Below are 15,675 nucleotides of genomic sequence, written 5' to 3'. Positions count from 1 at the left end.
GGCAGCTCGTGCATCTTCGACTCACAGTCAGATATGACAATAATCGTTGTGAGAATTTTATTCACGACTCGCAACCAACTGACTCTCCTCAACGCCCCCCCCCCCCCACACACACACACACACCCCACCCAACACCCTTGCTGGCCGTGCATTACACCAACTGAATCAGATTGAACGACTCTTTTTACGGAGTCACTCGTCAAGAGCCGAATCTCAAGAAAGGAGTCGAACCTTTCATCGCTGGTTCTGATCGCAATGCAACTCTAGAGTCCGCACACACACGCGCACGCAAACACACACACACACACACACACACACACACACACACACACACACACACACACACACACACACACACACATAAAGGATCATTGACGCGCAACACACGCCCCAGTCTGAGCGCGTTGGCCAATTGCGTTCCCAGTGGTGACGCACGCCTCCGCCACACCGAGTGTGCCTCTTTCACAACTTTAGCGCATCGAATAAATAGCTCTCCGTTGCGGACCCTCGCCCTCGTCGATCAGCCCTGCAAGCTTGGAGCCCAGAGGCCGACTGTCACCTTGTGCTTTACTTCTGCACTGACGCGATATCAAAGTAAGATGGGTTTGTTATACTTGCTCTGGCTGGTGTTCAGTAGGATCTTCGATGATGCGCCGCTGTGCAGAGTTATGCGGAGTTATACTTGACCGGGGTTTAAAATTATAGAACAAGGTGCAAATTCCATTGGTTATTTCATTCATCACTTATTTATTCATTTATTAGATGCAAATACAGCATAATGCCGGTGGAAACCAAAAGACATGAAGGCACAGTCAGTAATAAGTAGTTACAATTTTTAAAGTGCAAGACTGCAAAGTACTATGTACAGTTGCTACTGGTGTTTGATGCATTGGAAACTGACCTGGGCATTGCTACTATACAGGTATTGACACCTATGTCCATTGTGCAGTTTGTAAGCTATTTGCAAGAACTGTGTGTTTCAATATCATCCTCGGTCTACGGTGAACTTTTGGACCTGAAACTTTCAGAGCATTGGTTCCAGAGCCTTCCTGCTGTGGACTAGAGTTCACAGATGCATGCCAAATATTGACATAACTTGTATATGGGGGGAGGAGGTTGAAGGTAAAAACCTGGGTGTAGGCTTACTATAGAATGAGCGAATATTGCATCAATGATTTGACTCTCTAATTTAATATTCAATATTTTTTTCCTCTCCTAGAATGACTCATCAGTTCCCATCCCTCTCTCCGGAGCAGAAGAAGGCGCTCTCTGACATCGCCCAGAGGATCGTCGCTCCAGGAAAGGGAATCCTGGCAGCAGACGAATCCACAGGTGAGCTATGACGGCAGGAAGCCAGTAGCCATGCATCTGAAAAGGTTGCTCAATTCTTTATTTATTTATTTATTTATTTATTTATTTATTTTTTATCCTTTATTTTTAAGGCACCATGGGAAAGCGCCTCCAGAATATCAAAGTTGAGAACACCGAGGAGCACCGCCGCTGCTTCCGCGACCTCCTCTTCTCCGTCAACCCCTCCGTCTCCAACAGCATCGGCGGCGTCATCTTCTTCCACGAGACGCTCTACCAGAAGGCAGACAGCGGCAAGCTCTTCCCAGAGGTCATCAAGGAGAAGGGAATCGTCGTCGGCATCAAGGTGAGAAGCACAAACACAGTCGAAGGCCACCCCGCCCATTGCGACTTTGGACCCTGGGAGTTACGGAGGTTATCAATGGTTATTTATGGCTTCAGGTGGACAAAGGCACGGCTGGTCTGACTGGAACCGACGGGGAAACCACCACACAAGGTGACCACTGCGTACATTTCGGCAAAATGACCGCTTTTGGTTACTCAAGTCTCGGGTGACAAAATGATACTATCAAGTCATCTTACTCTGTCCTCTCCTCAGGTCTCGACGGCCTCTCAGAACGCTGTGCCCAGTACAAGAAAGACGGATGTGACTTCGCCAAGTGGAGGTGTGTGCTGAAGATCTCGGACGGCTGCCCTTCTGCTCTTGCGATTGCAGAGAACGCCAATGTCCTCGCTAGATATGCTAGTATCTGCCAACAGGTGTGTTTGCGTTGTTTGTTTTTTTTTGTTGTTGTTTTTTTTAAGATTTTTAGCTTTATCTTAGGGAAACAGCTTACTTAAACGTCGTAAACATCTCTTCATCAGAATGGCTTGGTGCCTATTGTGGAACCAGAAATCCTGCCCGACGGAGACCACAACCTGCAGCGCTGCCAGTACGTCACAGAGAAGGTTGGTTGACAAGTGCTCTGCAAAAGTAGCAAACCTTACCTTTTTTACCATGAAATCTTCGGTCTTAATCTTCCATCTATGTTCTTCTTAGGTCTTGGCTGCTGTTTACAAGGCCCTGTCTGAACACCATGTCTACCTGGAGGGCACTCTGCTGAAACCCAACATGGTCACTGCTGGACAGTCATGCGGCAAGAAGTTCACCCCTCAGGAGGTCGCCATGGCTACAGTGACAGCCCTGAGGCGCACCGTCCCCGCTGCCGTTCCCGGTAAACCTTTTCTCCAGCGCTCGCAAAGTACGGGACGCACTCCGATTGGAAATCTTTAAAAGCTAAACGGCTGGGAATTCCTTTCCCTTCCAGGCATTTGCTTCCTATCTGGAGGCCAGAGCGAGGAGGAGGCCTCCCTCAATCTGAACGCCATCAACCAGGTCCCTCTCCACCGCCCCTGGAAGCTGACCTTCTCCTATGGCCGTGCACTCCAGGCCGCTACCCTCGCTGCATGGCAGGGCAAAGCCGCCAACAAGGCCTTAGCACAGACCACATTCCTTACCAGAGCCAAGGTAAGTGGGGGGCAGTTGGCGATGAATATACATTTTTAACCCTAATTTTGCCTTTGACAAATGAGACATACTTGTGACACCAAGTGGGTTTCCTAAACTTTGTCCTTACACCCTTTCCTCAGTATTGCCCAACAAATTTGGCTAATTATTTACATTGGAATTTGACTTTGATCCTTCCGTTTACAGATCAACGGCCTGGCCTCCAAGGGAGAGTACAAGCCCACTGGCTCAGCAGACCAGGCCTCCATGCAGTCCCTGTACACCGCCAGCTATGTGTATTAAATACTCTGAGCATGAAACTACAACAATGCACACGGACCAAATGAGACTACTCTGGGATAGCTGGTCATCACCCAGCTATTTCTTCAAAGTCTACCAGATGACTGTAAGAACAGATTGAATAAAATGTTAAAACTGAACTAAAGGCAGGTGTTTTCTTTTCCCACAAATATGTTCACAATCCTTGGACTATGATGATGTTGACAATACAATGTGCTGAGATTGGGAAATTGTTATTGGTGGTTTGGTTTTGATGAACAGTAGACTGAGACTTTGTTTTTATGCAAACTGTGGTGGGAAAGCTCAAGGTTTATCATAAAATGGCTCAGGACCTGAACCATATGACGTCTCTCCAGTTATTAAATTGTCGATTTGTAAGACCAACTCTTCACTTACGGTATGTTATGTCGCATACATTTGGTTATAAGTTGGTGACAAAAGGTATTACATGCAAGTTGTATAGAAATTATTGGGTTTAAATATATTGCTGCACAAGTACTTTAAGATATGACCAATGCAACTTTCCCGTTTTTGAAAAGAGGGTTTAACTTTTATTTTTTAAGACTTACACATTTGCCCCATTGAATTACATTTAAGCACAGTGAGCGAAGCTGCAGAGTGGTATGTTTCTCAACAGTAAAGCATTCAGCCAGGTTGTACAATAACCAGTTGTAAATTATGGGAACCAATTACAATCATTACATTATTACAAACGCCGAAAATGTGGGAGACCCCACACAAAACGACATGTTAAATGAAACTGTTTTGTTCCTATAGTGTGTGTGGAGTGCAATGGCTTTATAAATGTAAATGTGTTGTAAAACCGTAGAGCTGGTTGACCAGGATGTGAGAAGCTGTAGAGCAAGAAGCTGAACAGGTATATCGGGAATGTGAAGCTGACGTCAAATTGCTGGATCAAGCCACCATATTCTGGGGATCATTCGCATAAACTGGAAATGTCTGTCGGCATTTTTGAGTGAAAAGATGGTTTGGTCTTGTTTGGTGAAAAACTGCCACAGAAAATCTTGCAACCATCTTGTGTGGAACCTTGCCCCTTCTTTTTCTACCTTCCTTTCTCCATTTTTGTACACTTCGTATATTTGAGCTATTTCTCTATTCAATTGAATGGAAGTGATCTTTCAAAAGTGGCCACCCGAGTCCAGAGCAACCATCAAACTTCACATTCCCTGTTGAAATTTCACTCATAAAATATCCACACACATGTGTTCTGAATTTGAAGTGACAGAAAAAAAATCATAAATGTGAAATTTGATATTTGGATGAATATAGTTAGATAATATATTTTGCTTTAAATTTTAAGCCATTTTCAATGACAAATCTGTGATCACAACCTCTGAAATTGATCATTACAACTCGAGTCTGCGTGCCTTGACTTTTGAAACACTTCTTGTTATAAAACCTGCATCAAAAATCAAAACCAATAATTGCAACAGTCTATGGGAGAACACGGGGTGGCGCTTATCGTAGTGCAACATGAAGACAAGGTCCTAAAACATTTATTCACAGCGTTAAAAAATTCTCAGACCATACTTCTTGAAGCCATTTCATGTTAGTGCGTAACTTATTTATAAAACACAGGCGTTTACATTACACAAAAGATACATGATCATGCAATTCCAAAATGTAACCACCAAAAATGTGTTATGCCAGATTCACACCTCAAACGACAAGAACCAAGTGGAAGTCTATTCCGGTGCGGAATTTCTGTGTACGATCCAGGCTGAAGTCACATCGGTCAAGTTTTTAACCGTAAATAACTAGAAACATTCACGTTGGATGTCACCATATCTATTATCAATAAACCTCTTTTTATATATCGGTGGACCGGTTATATCGGTGTTTAGATCGGAGGATCTGACTATTACGTGCGATTACAGACGAGGTGTGAAACACACTTTAGCATAAAATACATATTTACCTTAAAGGTGCAGTGTGTAGAATTTGGTGGCATCTAGCAACGAGGTCGCAGATGGCAACCAACTGAATGCCCATTCGCAACATGGCAGCCTCCATGGAACAGACAGTGACCACGAGACTCACGAAAAACTCAAAAAGGCCCTCTCTAGAGTCAGTGTTTGGTTTGTCCATTCTGGGCTCTCGTAGAATAAACATGGCGGTGCAACATGGCGGCCTACGTGAAGCGTACCTGCTCCCAGGTAGATAAAAACGGCTCATTCTAAGGTAACGCCAGCGCAACGATTGTTATTTTCATGAGATTATACACTAATGAAAACATACTTATGAATATTATATTCCATTTCTGGCAAGTCTGTTCCGTTAATTCTACACACTGCACCTTTAAGGCAGCCTATTGTACGGTTAGCGAGTGTTCAACTGGAACAATCATGTCTGAGAGTAAAAATCTAAGGATTCTTTCAATAGAAGGTCCTCGTGAGATACAACAGGTATCGAGCCAACCCACCCGATCCTTTCCAAAATAAAGCTATAAACAACAGTGGTCATATAGGTGTAAGATATTGATTAAGTGATCTGGCCACGAGATGGCGTAACAAATGGGTACCATTTGATATTCGATATTACCGCTAATATATGTATATTTGTTAATTTTTTAAGTTGATGTTGTGTCACTTGCTGCCGGCAGGACACGCTGGAGAACCATCTGCGGAGGATATTGAGTTAGAAAGCTAATAGAACAAAAAGTTTGCAACGTTTGGGTGTTCATTACCGGACACATTACCTGGGTTTTGGCGGATTTCAGCGCCAGGCGTGCCATGATTGACAGGAAGATGAGCAGTGCGGACACACAGAGGGAGGAACCTAACAATATGGCCTCGACACTCAGAACTAGTCCCTGTGGGACGAGCGGAAGAGATGCATTAATTCACAGTGGCGTTGTTGACTTTGGTAAGTTTGTTTGTTTGTTTGTTTGTTGTCGTCATATCTCACAATTCTGTTGTGGCTCCAGTTGCCATCCATATATGGTCCCGTGAAAATTATACCATGGCTCAAATGAGCGACACATTGTATTCTGTAGCCTGCAGAGACGATGACTCCCAGGAGGGTGACGATGTACATGGCCAAACACACCGTCACCTAGAAGAGAGAGGAGAAGAGTGTCTGTGAGAAAGTGCGAGTTGTATGGCCAGCGGCTGGCTTTACGGTGCGTTCCCAAACCTCGGATCTTTAACTAACAGTGCTGTGTCCGATAGACATAGCTGTTGCATTGCTGAACTTCAATAAACACACGGTAAATGGTTTGTGTCATTGTATTGATATGACACAGCGAGTCAAACCCTATTTCAGATTCATGAAACCTTTGTTCTATTTGTGGAAACAGCGAAAAAGGTTTTGACTGTATTTCTTTCCTCACTGACCACTGAACACCAGATCGAGGTCAAACACTACTGTAAGAATAACAGTCAAATCTGGACCATATTATAATAAAAAACATTAGCATCACTTCAACCCCCTTTTAAGATTCTTGAAGCGTTTATTACATTTTTGTAAACAGGGAAAGGTTGTTTTTTTTAACTGTATTTTTTCCACACTGACCACTGCTGGTCTAGATCACTACTGTATGCATAATAGTCAAACCTGGACTAGATCAAAACAAGAAGCCTAAACAGCCTTTCAAACCCTTGAAAGGGTCTTGTATTTGTGAAAGCAGGGAAAAGGTGTTTTCTACCGTATTTTTCCCTACACCGACCACTTAAGATCAGGCAAACCAGTTTGACAGCAAACAAGTTAAACCTGGACTACAGTAGATTAAAATCAGAAGCCTTAACATCAATAGCACAGATAGAATAAAGGCTTTACTAATCTAAAATAGGGTTTGAAATGACGTTTCAATAAATACAATGACACAAACCATATTTACCATGTGTTTTTATGGATGTTCAGCTATGCAACAGTAACAGTATGTCTATTAAAGACACAGAACCTCACTGAAAAATATGAGCATTGGCTATGCACCATGAAGTCAGGTGCAGGGAATGTGTGTGTGTGTGTGTGTGTGTGTGTGTGTGTGTGTGTGTGTGTGTGTGTGTGTGTGTGTGTGTGTGTGTGTGTGTGTGTGTGTGTGTGCGTGTGCGTGTGCGTGTGCACGTGCGTGCGTGCTCACCATTTTCTTTGATGGATGTACCACAGTGTAGATGGAGAGGTTTCCTGAGATGACAAACTAGAAGCACAGCAAAGTAGATCATTCCATCGAAACGTTAATGCCAATGCAATCAAAAATCAACAGAATGTCAAGATAGATAGATAGATAGATAGATAGATAAATAGAATGATAGATAGATAGATAGATAGATAGATAGATAGATAGATAGATAGATAGATAGATAGATAGATAGATAGATAGATAGATAGATAGATAGATAGATAGATAGATAGATAGATAGATAGATAGATAGATAGATAGATAGATAGATAGATAGATAGATAAAGTGTGAGGACAAAGAGTTAAAAACAACACATTTACAATATTTATGATCTCATATCTCATATCATCGCCTTAAAGAACTAGAGATGGTCTAATTTTTTGCTGCAAAAGCAAATGTTTTATTTAAACTATTTTTTTCTAATATTATTTTATTCACTAAAACATCTACATTGGAAATTCATCAGTAAAAAGGCATCTAATCTAAAGCAATGCCGTTGATTTCTATGTGAAATGTGAAGCTTGTGAAGAGCTTTGAGACTGCACCGCGAATAACTTCTAAAGAAATAAACCTGACTTGACCCATTCGAGGTGATGCAGGTCAATTAGAAAGGAAGAGGAAACATTACACGCACAATGATAGATCCAGGTCTGGGTGCTCAAGTAGGTTTGACAAATTAAAAAGCCTTCAATGAGTGGAGTCTTACATAAAGAAAATACCCATGATGATATGGGATAAATGTTTGAACAGAGGTTCTTTACCAGCGCCCCCTGCCAGAAGGGAATGTAGATTCGGGTGGAGTTTTCCAGCTGACCTTTGGCCAGCTCAAAGCCATTCAAGAGCTCTGCACAGCCGAAGATCAGAACAACAATCTGGGAAAGAGGAGAGACTGGACGTGAGCACCCAATGTGCCTTCATCTAATGCTATGATCTAAACACTTAAACCAAAAGTCCCCAGTGGCATTCCCTCTATAGGTGTTACTGTCCCAGAGAAGCTGGTGGGTTAAAGGTCGTACCCCGAGACTTTGCCCCTCTCCTTTGATGAAGCGATGCAGCGGCTTGCTGGCGTTCAGCCTCGTGCCGGAGTTTCCCTCCTCTTGTCCCGTTGCCGCTCCCTCTCCAGCTCTCAACACAGTTTCTTCCATCGCCAGGAAGTAGAAAAGCTGTTCTGCATCGAGAAAAAAAAAATAAAAATTTTACTTTTAATCACACAAGTTTATACTTGTTTTACACTTTAAACCACTTTCTGATTGTTTGCACAGGATAATTACCCCCTTCTGGTTCCAGCCGAGGCTTCAAAACAATGCCAATTACGCCGAAAACGCATGCGCTGACCCACTTCTCTGGTTTTACATGCAGTGCAGAGGGAAAAACATGCCAAACAAGAGAGCAGGAGTGGATTGGTGGGAGGGATGAGGACGGAGGGGAAATTTGAGAGTTTCCCTTTTTTTTTTTTTCATTAAAGGGAAAGGGGCTGGTTGCCATGATAGACTACAGACTGTGAGCACAACGCCCCCCCCCCCCAAAAAAAAATAACCACTCGAACATGCAGTTAGATTGTCACTTAAGCCTGCTTCACACCTAGTCCATAATCGTATCTGACAGTCGGATCTTCATCACAAAACATGTCAGGGATAACGGGAGAGCTGATGTTTGCCCAGTTGAACATTTACCATGTCCCTGAATGAGGACATTTCCTTTATATAGTGTTTGCAAAGTGCGGGAAAAAAACAAAAAACAAAAAACAAAAAAAAAGAAAACCCCACACACAATCCACTGAACGTACTCTGTGACTCCCATGGTGATGACATCAACTCAATGACTGACTGTATAACAGAGAATATCAACTTCTGTGGGGATAAGTCCATCTCCACCAGGATGGTGCGATGTTTCCGCAATAACAAGCCCTGGATCACCAGCGACCTGAAGGAGCTGCTGAATAAGAAGAAGAGAGCCTTCAGGGACGGGGAACTACTGAGGAGTGTGCAGAAGGAGCTGAAAGTGAGACCGAGGGGAGAGCAAGGAGGCATACTGGTAGAAGCTGGAGAACAAGCTCCAACAAAACAACGCCTGGGATGTGTGTCAAGTATTAAAAATATATCACAGGCTTCAAGGTGAAGAGGGATCAGGCTGAGGGAAGCCTGGACAGAGCCAATGAGTTGAACTTGTTCTTCAACAGGTTCAGAAGGAGACCCTCAGCTGCCTTCTCCCCTACCTTCAGCCACACAGACCATACACCCTCCCTGCCCCCACAGCTGCTTCCCTCTCACACCTCCCCGGTGTTCAAGACCACAGTGGTGTCAAGAGACAACGCCCCCCTCTACCACCTACCTGTCTGTTTCCTGTAGTCAGGTGAAGAGGCAGCTGGAGAGACTGCACCAGAACAAGGCTGCGGGTCCGGATGGTATCAGCCTCAGGGTCCTGAAGGTCTGCGCGGACCTTAACATCACACATCATGAAAGTCTTGGAGAGACTGATATTGGCCCAGCTCACACCTCAGGTGAGCACCTCTCTGGACCCATTGCAGTTTGCCTACTGCCCCAAGGTTGGCGTTGAAGACATCATCACCTACCTGCTTCAGCGAGCCCACTCTCACCTGAACAAAGCAGGCAGCACCGTGAGGATCATGTTTTTTGATTTCTCCAGTGCTTTCAACATGAACCAGCCTGAACTGCTGCGAGAGAAGCTCCAAGAGATGAGGGTGGGCGCCTCCACAACCTTGTGGATTATTGACTGCCTGATGGGCACTTTGGGAATGCGTGTCTGAGCAGGTAGTTAGCAACACAGGAGCACCGCAGGGCACTGTACTCCCACCTTTCCTCTTCACCCTGTATACCTCAGACTTCCAATACAACTTGGAGTCCTATCATCTGCAGAAATTTTCGGATGACTCTGCAGTTGTGGTTGTATCACTGGTGGACAGGAAACTGAGTACAGGGAACTGGTGGACTGCTTTGTGGCATGGTGTGGAAACAACCACCTCCTCTTAAATGCGACCAAGACAAAGGAGATGGTTGTGGATTTCAGGAGGACCAGGACTAAGCTGAACACTATATCCCCCTGGGAGAAAAGTTGCGGTAGTGGAGGGTTACAGGTACCTGGGACTGGAAATGCAACACTGAGGCTGTCTACAGGAAGGGATAGAGCAGACTCTACTTCTTGAGGAAGTTAAGGCCCTTCAATGTGTGTAGCAAGATGTTGCATATCTTCTACCAGTTTGTTGTGGCTCGTGCAATTTTCTTTGCACTCATCTGTTGGGGCAGCAGCATTAGAGAAAGCGACTCCAAGAAACTGAACAAACTGATAAAGAAGGCTGGTTCTGTGCTGGGGTCTGCTCTGGAGCCCCAAGAGCTGGTTGTGGAGAGCAGGATGTTGCATAAGCTGCTCAGCATAATGGACGGCACTGCACCTCCCCCTACACAACCTACTGGTCAGACAACAGAGTCTTCAGCCAGAGGCTCCTTCAGCTCCGCTGCAATAAGGACCGTGACAGGAGGTCATCCCTGTCCACCTCAATAGCCACCGACAAGGACTCCCCTCTGTGCCAGGAGAGGAAACTCAATGCACAAGAGGCACATTTTTACTTCACATTTAACTTCCACTTGAAGCTTTACCTTTCACTAAGTTAGATTCTATTTATTTCTATTATTATTATTTATTTATTTTTATTTCTATTTGTTAGTTATTCAGTTATTTTATATGTATTAAAACGCATGTGTTTTTGTACATTATGTGTTTTTTGTCATGCTCATGCCACACTGGAATTTGCCTTTGGGGTTTAATAAAGTTATCTTTTGATCCCTTATAGTTAAGTTGATAAGTTATCTTTACCTTATCTTTATCTTTAAATAGAAAGGTGCATTTAATAGTGTATATGGTGACATCCAACGTTAACGTTAATAACGTCATTATATTATAAACATGACTTATTTATTTTGTTTTAAGACCAGTTCGGCTAAAAAAAGGTAACCGTCGTCACTTCTGGCTGTACTGTCGGACTAAAACTTGTTGCTCTAGTTGAATATTGTGAACGCATCCCACAGCCTGGATCGTCACAGCTTGTCACGTGCGGAATCTGACTCTGCATGGGGACAAAGGTGGAAACATTTTAAGGTGTAAATCAGGCTTTACATTTAACAACCATCAAATCATCTTGTGTTTCGCTGCTTGTTCCTTACATGCCACTGCAACAATGTTATTGAGGATATGTACTGGGGAAACTTTTTGGCCATTCTATTAAAAGCCATGGAAACAAAGGACATAAAAAAAAAAATGTTTTCCTGATATTTCCCACAGTGATGCGATGAGATGTATATAGTGTACAGTGTATACACTATATACATCTCATGTCATCACCGTTGTGTGTGTGTGTGTGTGTGTGTGTATGTGTGTGTGTTTGTGTGTGTGTGTGTGTGTGTGTGTGTGTGTGTGTGTGTGTGTGTATATATATATATATTAAAAAACAACCTACCACGTTGTGTGTTTCGGTAATTATGTGTGTTTTGTCATGTATGTCAGCGTTGCAGCAACACTGGAATTTCCTTATGGGGATCAATAAACTATTTTTTATCTTTGTCGTATCTTCATCTTCATCCAGCATGACGTCCGGTTAAATAATGAACACGCGCGCGCGCAAGCACACACGCGGTCGTTCTCTCTTCTCATTTGCATACGGAGAGCTACGTCACCCGGAAGCGCGGGCAATATAAAGTAATAAAGTATTTATTCCTGCAAACAAGAATATAATAGAAACGTTCAGCTCCAACAGGAAGATTGTTTATACGTTACGCCACTTTAATGAGTAAGAGTTGATTTAGCACCGGAATTGCGTGTTTTTACGGCATTTAATGTCAAATGTCCCAGGAGCGGTATGACGACTTCCGGTTCTGCAAAGAGACTCAAATATACATTTGTAAGCACATTTCTGCTTGATATTCGGGTTTTGTGACACGCTCCTCGTCGCCACGTTAGAGGGCTTAGTTTGTCCTGTGCTTACTCGGTGTGGCTCGACATTTTCGAAATGTTCAGTGTGAAACCGCCACCCTGAGTGACATGGCGGGGAATGCCGTCCTCCCCCCGAGAAGGTTGACGTTATCGCTTCTCGGCCTTTTGGCTAAGATCAAGTGTAGTATCTGTTCTTATCAGTTTAATATCTGATACGTCCCCTACCCGGGGACCATATATTAAATTGATTTTTGGAGCAGGGAGATGGAACAGGGGCTTGCTCCGTCCACTCCACGCATCGACCTGGTATTGCAGTACCTCCAGGACCGGTGCACCCCCTCAGCTTGTCAAATAAAGAAACTCAATTACAGCGACTTAGTTTACGACACTAATTCTTCAGTATTGCTGTGTCGTTTGAAATCATCTTTCCTGCAAATTCATTCTGCTCATCATCGTGTACATTAGTGATCAGCTGGTTACAGTCTGGAGCGTTATGACGACGCTGATGCTTTATTGCAATGAAAACGTTTAAACCAAAACTAAAAGTCAGTGGAGTGTGACAAAAGTCAAACAAACCCACCTCAAACATGTGAGCATATATGTCAACATTATTGTACAGTCATTGAATTATTTTTCACACATTAAACTGATAAGAACAGATACTTAACCCAGTCGTGGCCAAAAGGCAGATGAGTGTTGAGGGAGGCTGGTACTGAGATGGAACTTTGAAATATGTGCACTTTTGTTGAGCGTCCACAAGATGAGGCCACCTCTGCCTTTGTAACGCACACTACGACTGCTCCTTCCGGAGGCGTTCATCACCCGAAATGAGGTTAAATAAACATCAAGATTCAAGAGCTTGATTTGTCACATACATATACATACTTTTATACATATATGCAGTGAAATGTCTTTACAATGTACCCAGAGATTATGCACAATAGTGACTAAACTGAAGAGAAAACCTAATTTCTACCTAACTGAAACTGAATCCTAAAACGTAATGCAGTAAGTGAATAGAACTAAGTGAATAGAACTAATCGCATATAAATAAAATAAGACTTGAAAAAATACAAAGTGGGGGTACAAAATAGAAGGGAATAGAGTCACATATATGGGATAGGCTATTTGTATGTGCAGCAAAGTGCATGTGAATAGAGTATGGAGATATACAGTATACAACAGTACAACAGCAACTCAGTGCAGTGATACAGTATGCAGTACAGTATGCTACAGCACTCACTTAAAAAAAACAAATAATTAGGCAAAATGAAAATATACAAACAATAGGTTTCAAAGTTACACAACGCCATAACAAACAGGAACAGATGCAACGCCCCCCCACAAAAAAAGGGGATAGGGCTTACTGTACAAATCATAATCATTGATTATTATTACAAATTGTGATGCTAATTTAGTTTTCCGGAATATAAGGGCTTTCATATGCAAAATAAATTCTTTGTGAAAGACACTGAAGCGGTTTCACTACATAAATCTAGGTTTATGTACATACCGTTTTGTAAGACAAGTACAAGTATATTGTTCACCAGAAAGACGTCTTTTCTACTGTCCAAAATCCGTCCAAAAGTAATGTCATTCTCAGAACAATTAAAATACAAAAAAAGATTAAACAGTTTGGGGTCAAGCTAGAGGGCCTAAAATATTACATGCATTGGAAGATACCGTATAATACAACACTTTTAAATGGAGTTTTTCAGATTTTGGAATTATAGGGAGTTTCAAGTACTTGGTACAAAAATACATTTTTAAAGTGTTTTGCGAGTCTTCATTGTTAATGGGGCACAGGGGGTGAGGAAAGGAGGGAGTTGGTGGCCGTCTGGGTCCCCACGTGGCCACCAACAGAGGTGATCATTGGGGAGGAGTTCTTTGCCGATCTGGGGAGGGGGACAGACAGTAGCGGGGAGTTTAAGGGGTTCATGGGTGGGTACAGGTTGATGGACAGTGGGAGGGCTGTCACCCCACAGCTGGATGGTCCCACGTGGCATTACTCTGCGGGGGTCGCGAGGAGGCTGGACGATGTTTTCCTTTTGAGGTCTTTGGGCGTGTTGTCTGGGCAGGTACTACGATGGGGGGGGGGGGGTCCTCTTTCGGTGTGAGCTTCAGTGGAGGGAGCGATCCAACAGGGCAGTGGCCATGAAGCAGCAGGGTACCTGGATGAAATGGGAACAGGCAACGGAGCGTAGCGTCACCTGGAATGACATCTGGAACTGGGACCCCCAGAGGATCAAGTTTTTGATACAGGGGGTCTACGATGTTCTTCCCAGCCCGTCTAACCTATTTACATGGGGAAAAGTGGAAACACCAGCATGCCCCCTGTGTTCCAAGGCAGGGACACTGGAGCACATCCTAAGCAGCTGCTCTCAGGCACTGGCTGACGGCCGTTATCACTGGAGGCACGACAAGGTCCTCAAGTCCATTGCTAAGGCAATCAGTAAGGGGATTAAGAATAGCCGACACCTCCATGCTACAGCCAAGGTGATCTGCTTTGTCCAGGAGGGGCAGAAGCCAGATAAAACATCAAAGGACTGCACTGCTGGTTTGCTCTCCACCGCCCAAGACTGGGTGATAACTGTTGACTTAGAGAAAGAGTTAAAGATACCACCACACATCATCCAGACCACACTGAGACCTGACATCATCCTAGTCTCAGAGGCTACGAGGCAGTTGATCCCGCTGAAGCTAACGGTGCCCTGGGAGGAGAGAATTAAGGAGGCTCACGAAAGGAAGAGGGAGAAATACCAACAGCTGGTGGAGGGTTGTCAGAGGAATGGATGGAAGACTGTGTATGCCGGTGGAGTTGGGCAGTCGGGAATTTGCTGGCCATTCCCTGAACAAGGCCTATGGAACCCTAGGCATAACTGGCCTCAGCAGAAGAAGAGCCATCAGCAACAACATGGAGGCAGCAGAGAAAGCTTCTAGATGGCTCTGGCTGAAAAGGGTGAGCAGTGGGGTTGGTAGTTGCCACGTGGAAACAGGCCGAGGTCTGATCAGCCTTGGTCGGGTCGCCTGGACGAGGGCGTCTGTTGTGAGACACGAAACACCCAATGACTCCAGGAAACAACACTGATGTGTCCAAGTGAGTGCATCAGAAGGTGCTTTCACAGACTGAAATGTCCTCCAATATGTGCAGGCTGTTATCTCTGAGGGAGTCCTACTGGATTTTTAAATGAGAAACCACTGCATAAATGCGTGACTTTATGATCTGGAATTTTTGTAATCATATTGTGGCGAGCTTGGGTCACAAAGGTATATCATTTTTATCGCGTCCCATCTTTAACCTTTCGCTCCAAATGCCATAAGCCCTGATACTTGAGCCAAGGTGAAGTGCTGCTCAGAGATTTAAACTTTATAGCCATGAGGTTGACTTTAATTCAATTTGACCAGAGGTTCAAGACCTGAGAACCAATTAACAATTGAATACAATTTGTTATTAGAAACTTAAAAATAAATAAATAAATAAATCCCAGGAAGCAG

At 43.8% G+C, this 15,675-nt stretch overlaps 2 protein-coding genes across 2 annotated transcripts; one reads left to right on the top strand and one right to left on the bottom strand.

The window, feature by feature from the left end:
• The first annotated feature begins 457 nt into the window (after nucleotides 1–457).
• On the top strand, nucleotides 458–3,224 carry aldob (aldolase b, fructose-bisphosphate). Its single transcript, XM_080008667.1, has 9 exons — nucleotides 458–594; nucleotides 1,220–1,332; nucleotides 1,443–1,654; nucleotides 1,750–1,804; nucleotides 1,907–2,067; nucleotides 2,173–2,256; nucleotides 2,348–2,522; nucleotides 2,616–2,815; nucleotides 3,002–3,224. The coding sequence occupies exons 2-9, from the start codon at nucleotides 1,221–1,223 to the stop codon at nucleotides 3,095–3,097; spliced, it is 1,095 nt and encodes a 364-aa protein (XP_079864793.1). The 5' UTR covers nucleotides 458–594; nucleotide 1,220; the 3' UTR covers nucleotides 3,098–3,224.
• Nucleotides 3,225–4,653: 1,429 nt separating this feature from the next.
• LOC307236085 (uncharacterized protein) lies at nucleotides 4,654–8,604 on the bottom strand. The gene is made up of 7 exons (XM_080008371.1): nucleotides 8,508–8,604; nucleotides 8,253–8,404; nucleotides 7,998–8,108; nucleotides 7,197–7,253; nucleotides 6,023–6,169; nucleotides 5,814–5,927; nucleotides 4,654–5,735 (listed from the first exon to the last, which is right to left on the bottom strand). The coding sequence occupies exons 2-7, from the start codon at nucleotides 8,379–8,381 to the stop codon at nucleotides 5,685–5,687; spliced, it is 609 nt and encodes a 202-aa protein (XP_079864497.1). The 5' UTR covers nucleotides 8,382–8,404; nucleotides 8,508–8,604; the 3' UTR covers nucleotides 4,654–5,684.
• Nucleotides 8,605–15,675: the final 7,071 nt, after the last annotated feature.

This window comes from Zeus faber (genome assembly GCF_960531495.2).
Source record: "Zeus faber genome assembly, chromosome: 10".
Lineage (NCBI taxonomy): Eukaryota > Metazoa > Chordata > Actinopteri > Zeiformes > Zeidae > Zeus > Zeus faber.
This window is presented reverse-complemented; position numbering and strand designations above follow the sequence as displayed.

Excerpts from the sequence above, each read along its gene's own strand:
- aldob (XM_080008667.1), top strand. The coding sequence starts at position 1,221 with ATGACTCATCAGTTCCCATCCCTCTCTCCGGAGCAGAAGAAGGCGCTC. Across the intron at positions 1,655-1,749 it reads GAATCGTCGTCGGCATCAAG|GTGGACAAAGGCACGGCTGG; the intron begins GTGAGAAGCACA and ends TTATGGCTTCAG. Across the intron at positions 2,257-2,347 it reads GCCAGTACGTCACAGAGAAG|GTCTTGGCTGCTGTTTACAA; the intron begins GTTGGTTGACAA and ends TGTTCTTCTTAG.
- LOC307236085 (XM_080008371.1), bottom strand. The coding sequence starts at position 8,381 with ATGGAAGAAACTGTGTTGAGAGCTGGAGAGGGAGCGGCAACGGGACAA. Across the intron at positions 7,254-7,997 it reads CCTTCTGGCAGGGGGCGCTG|TTTGTCATCTCAGGAAACCT; the intron begins GTAAAGAACCTC and ends CTGTGCTTCTAG. Across the intron at positions 5,736-5,813 it reads TGAAATCCGCCAAAACCCAG|ATGGTTCTCCAGCGTGTCCT; the intron begins GTAATGTGTCCG and ends TATCCTCCGCAG.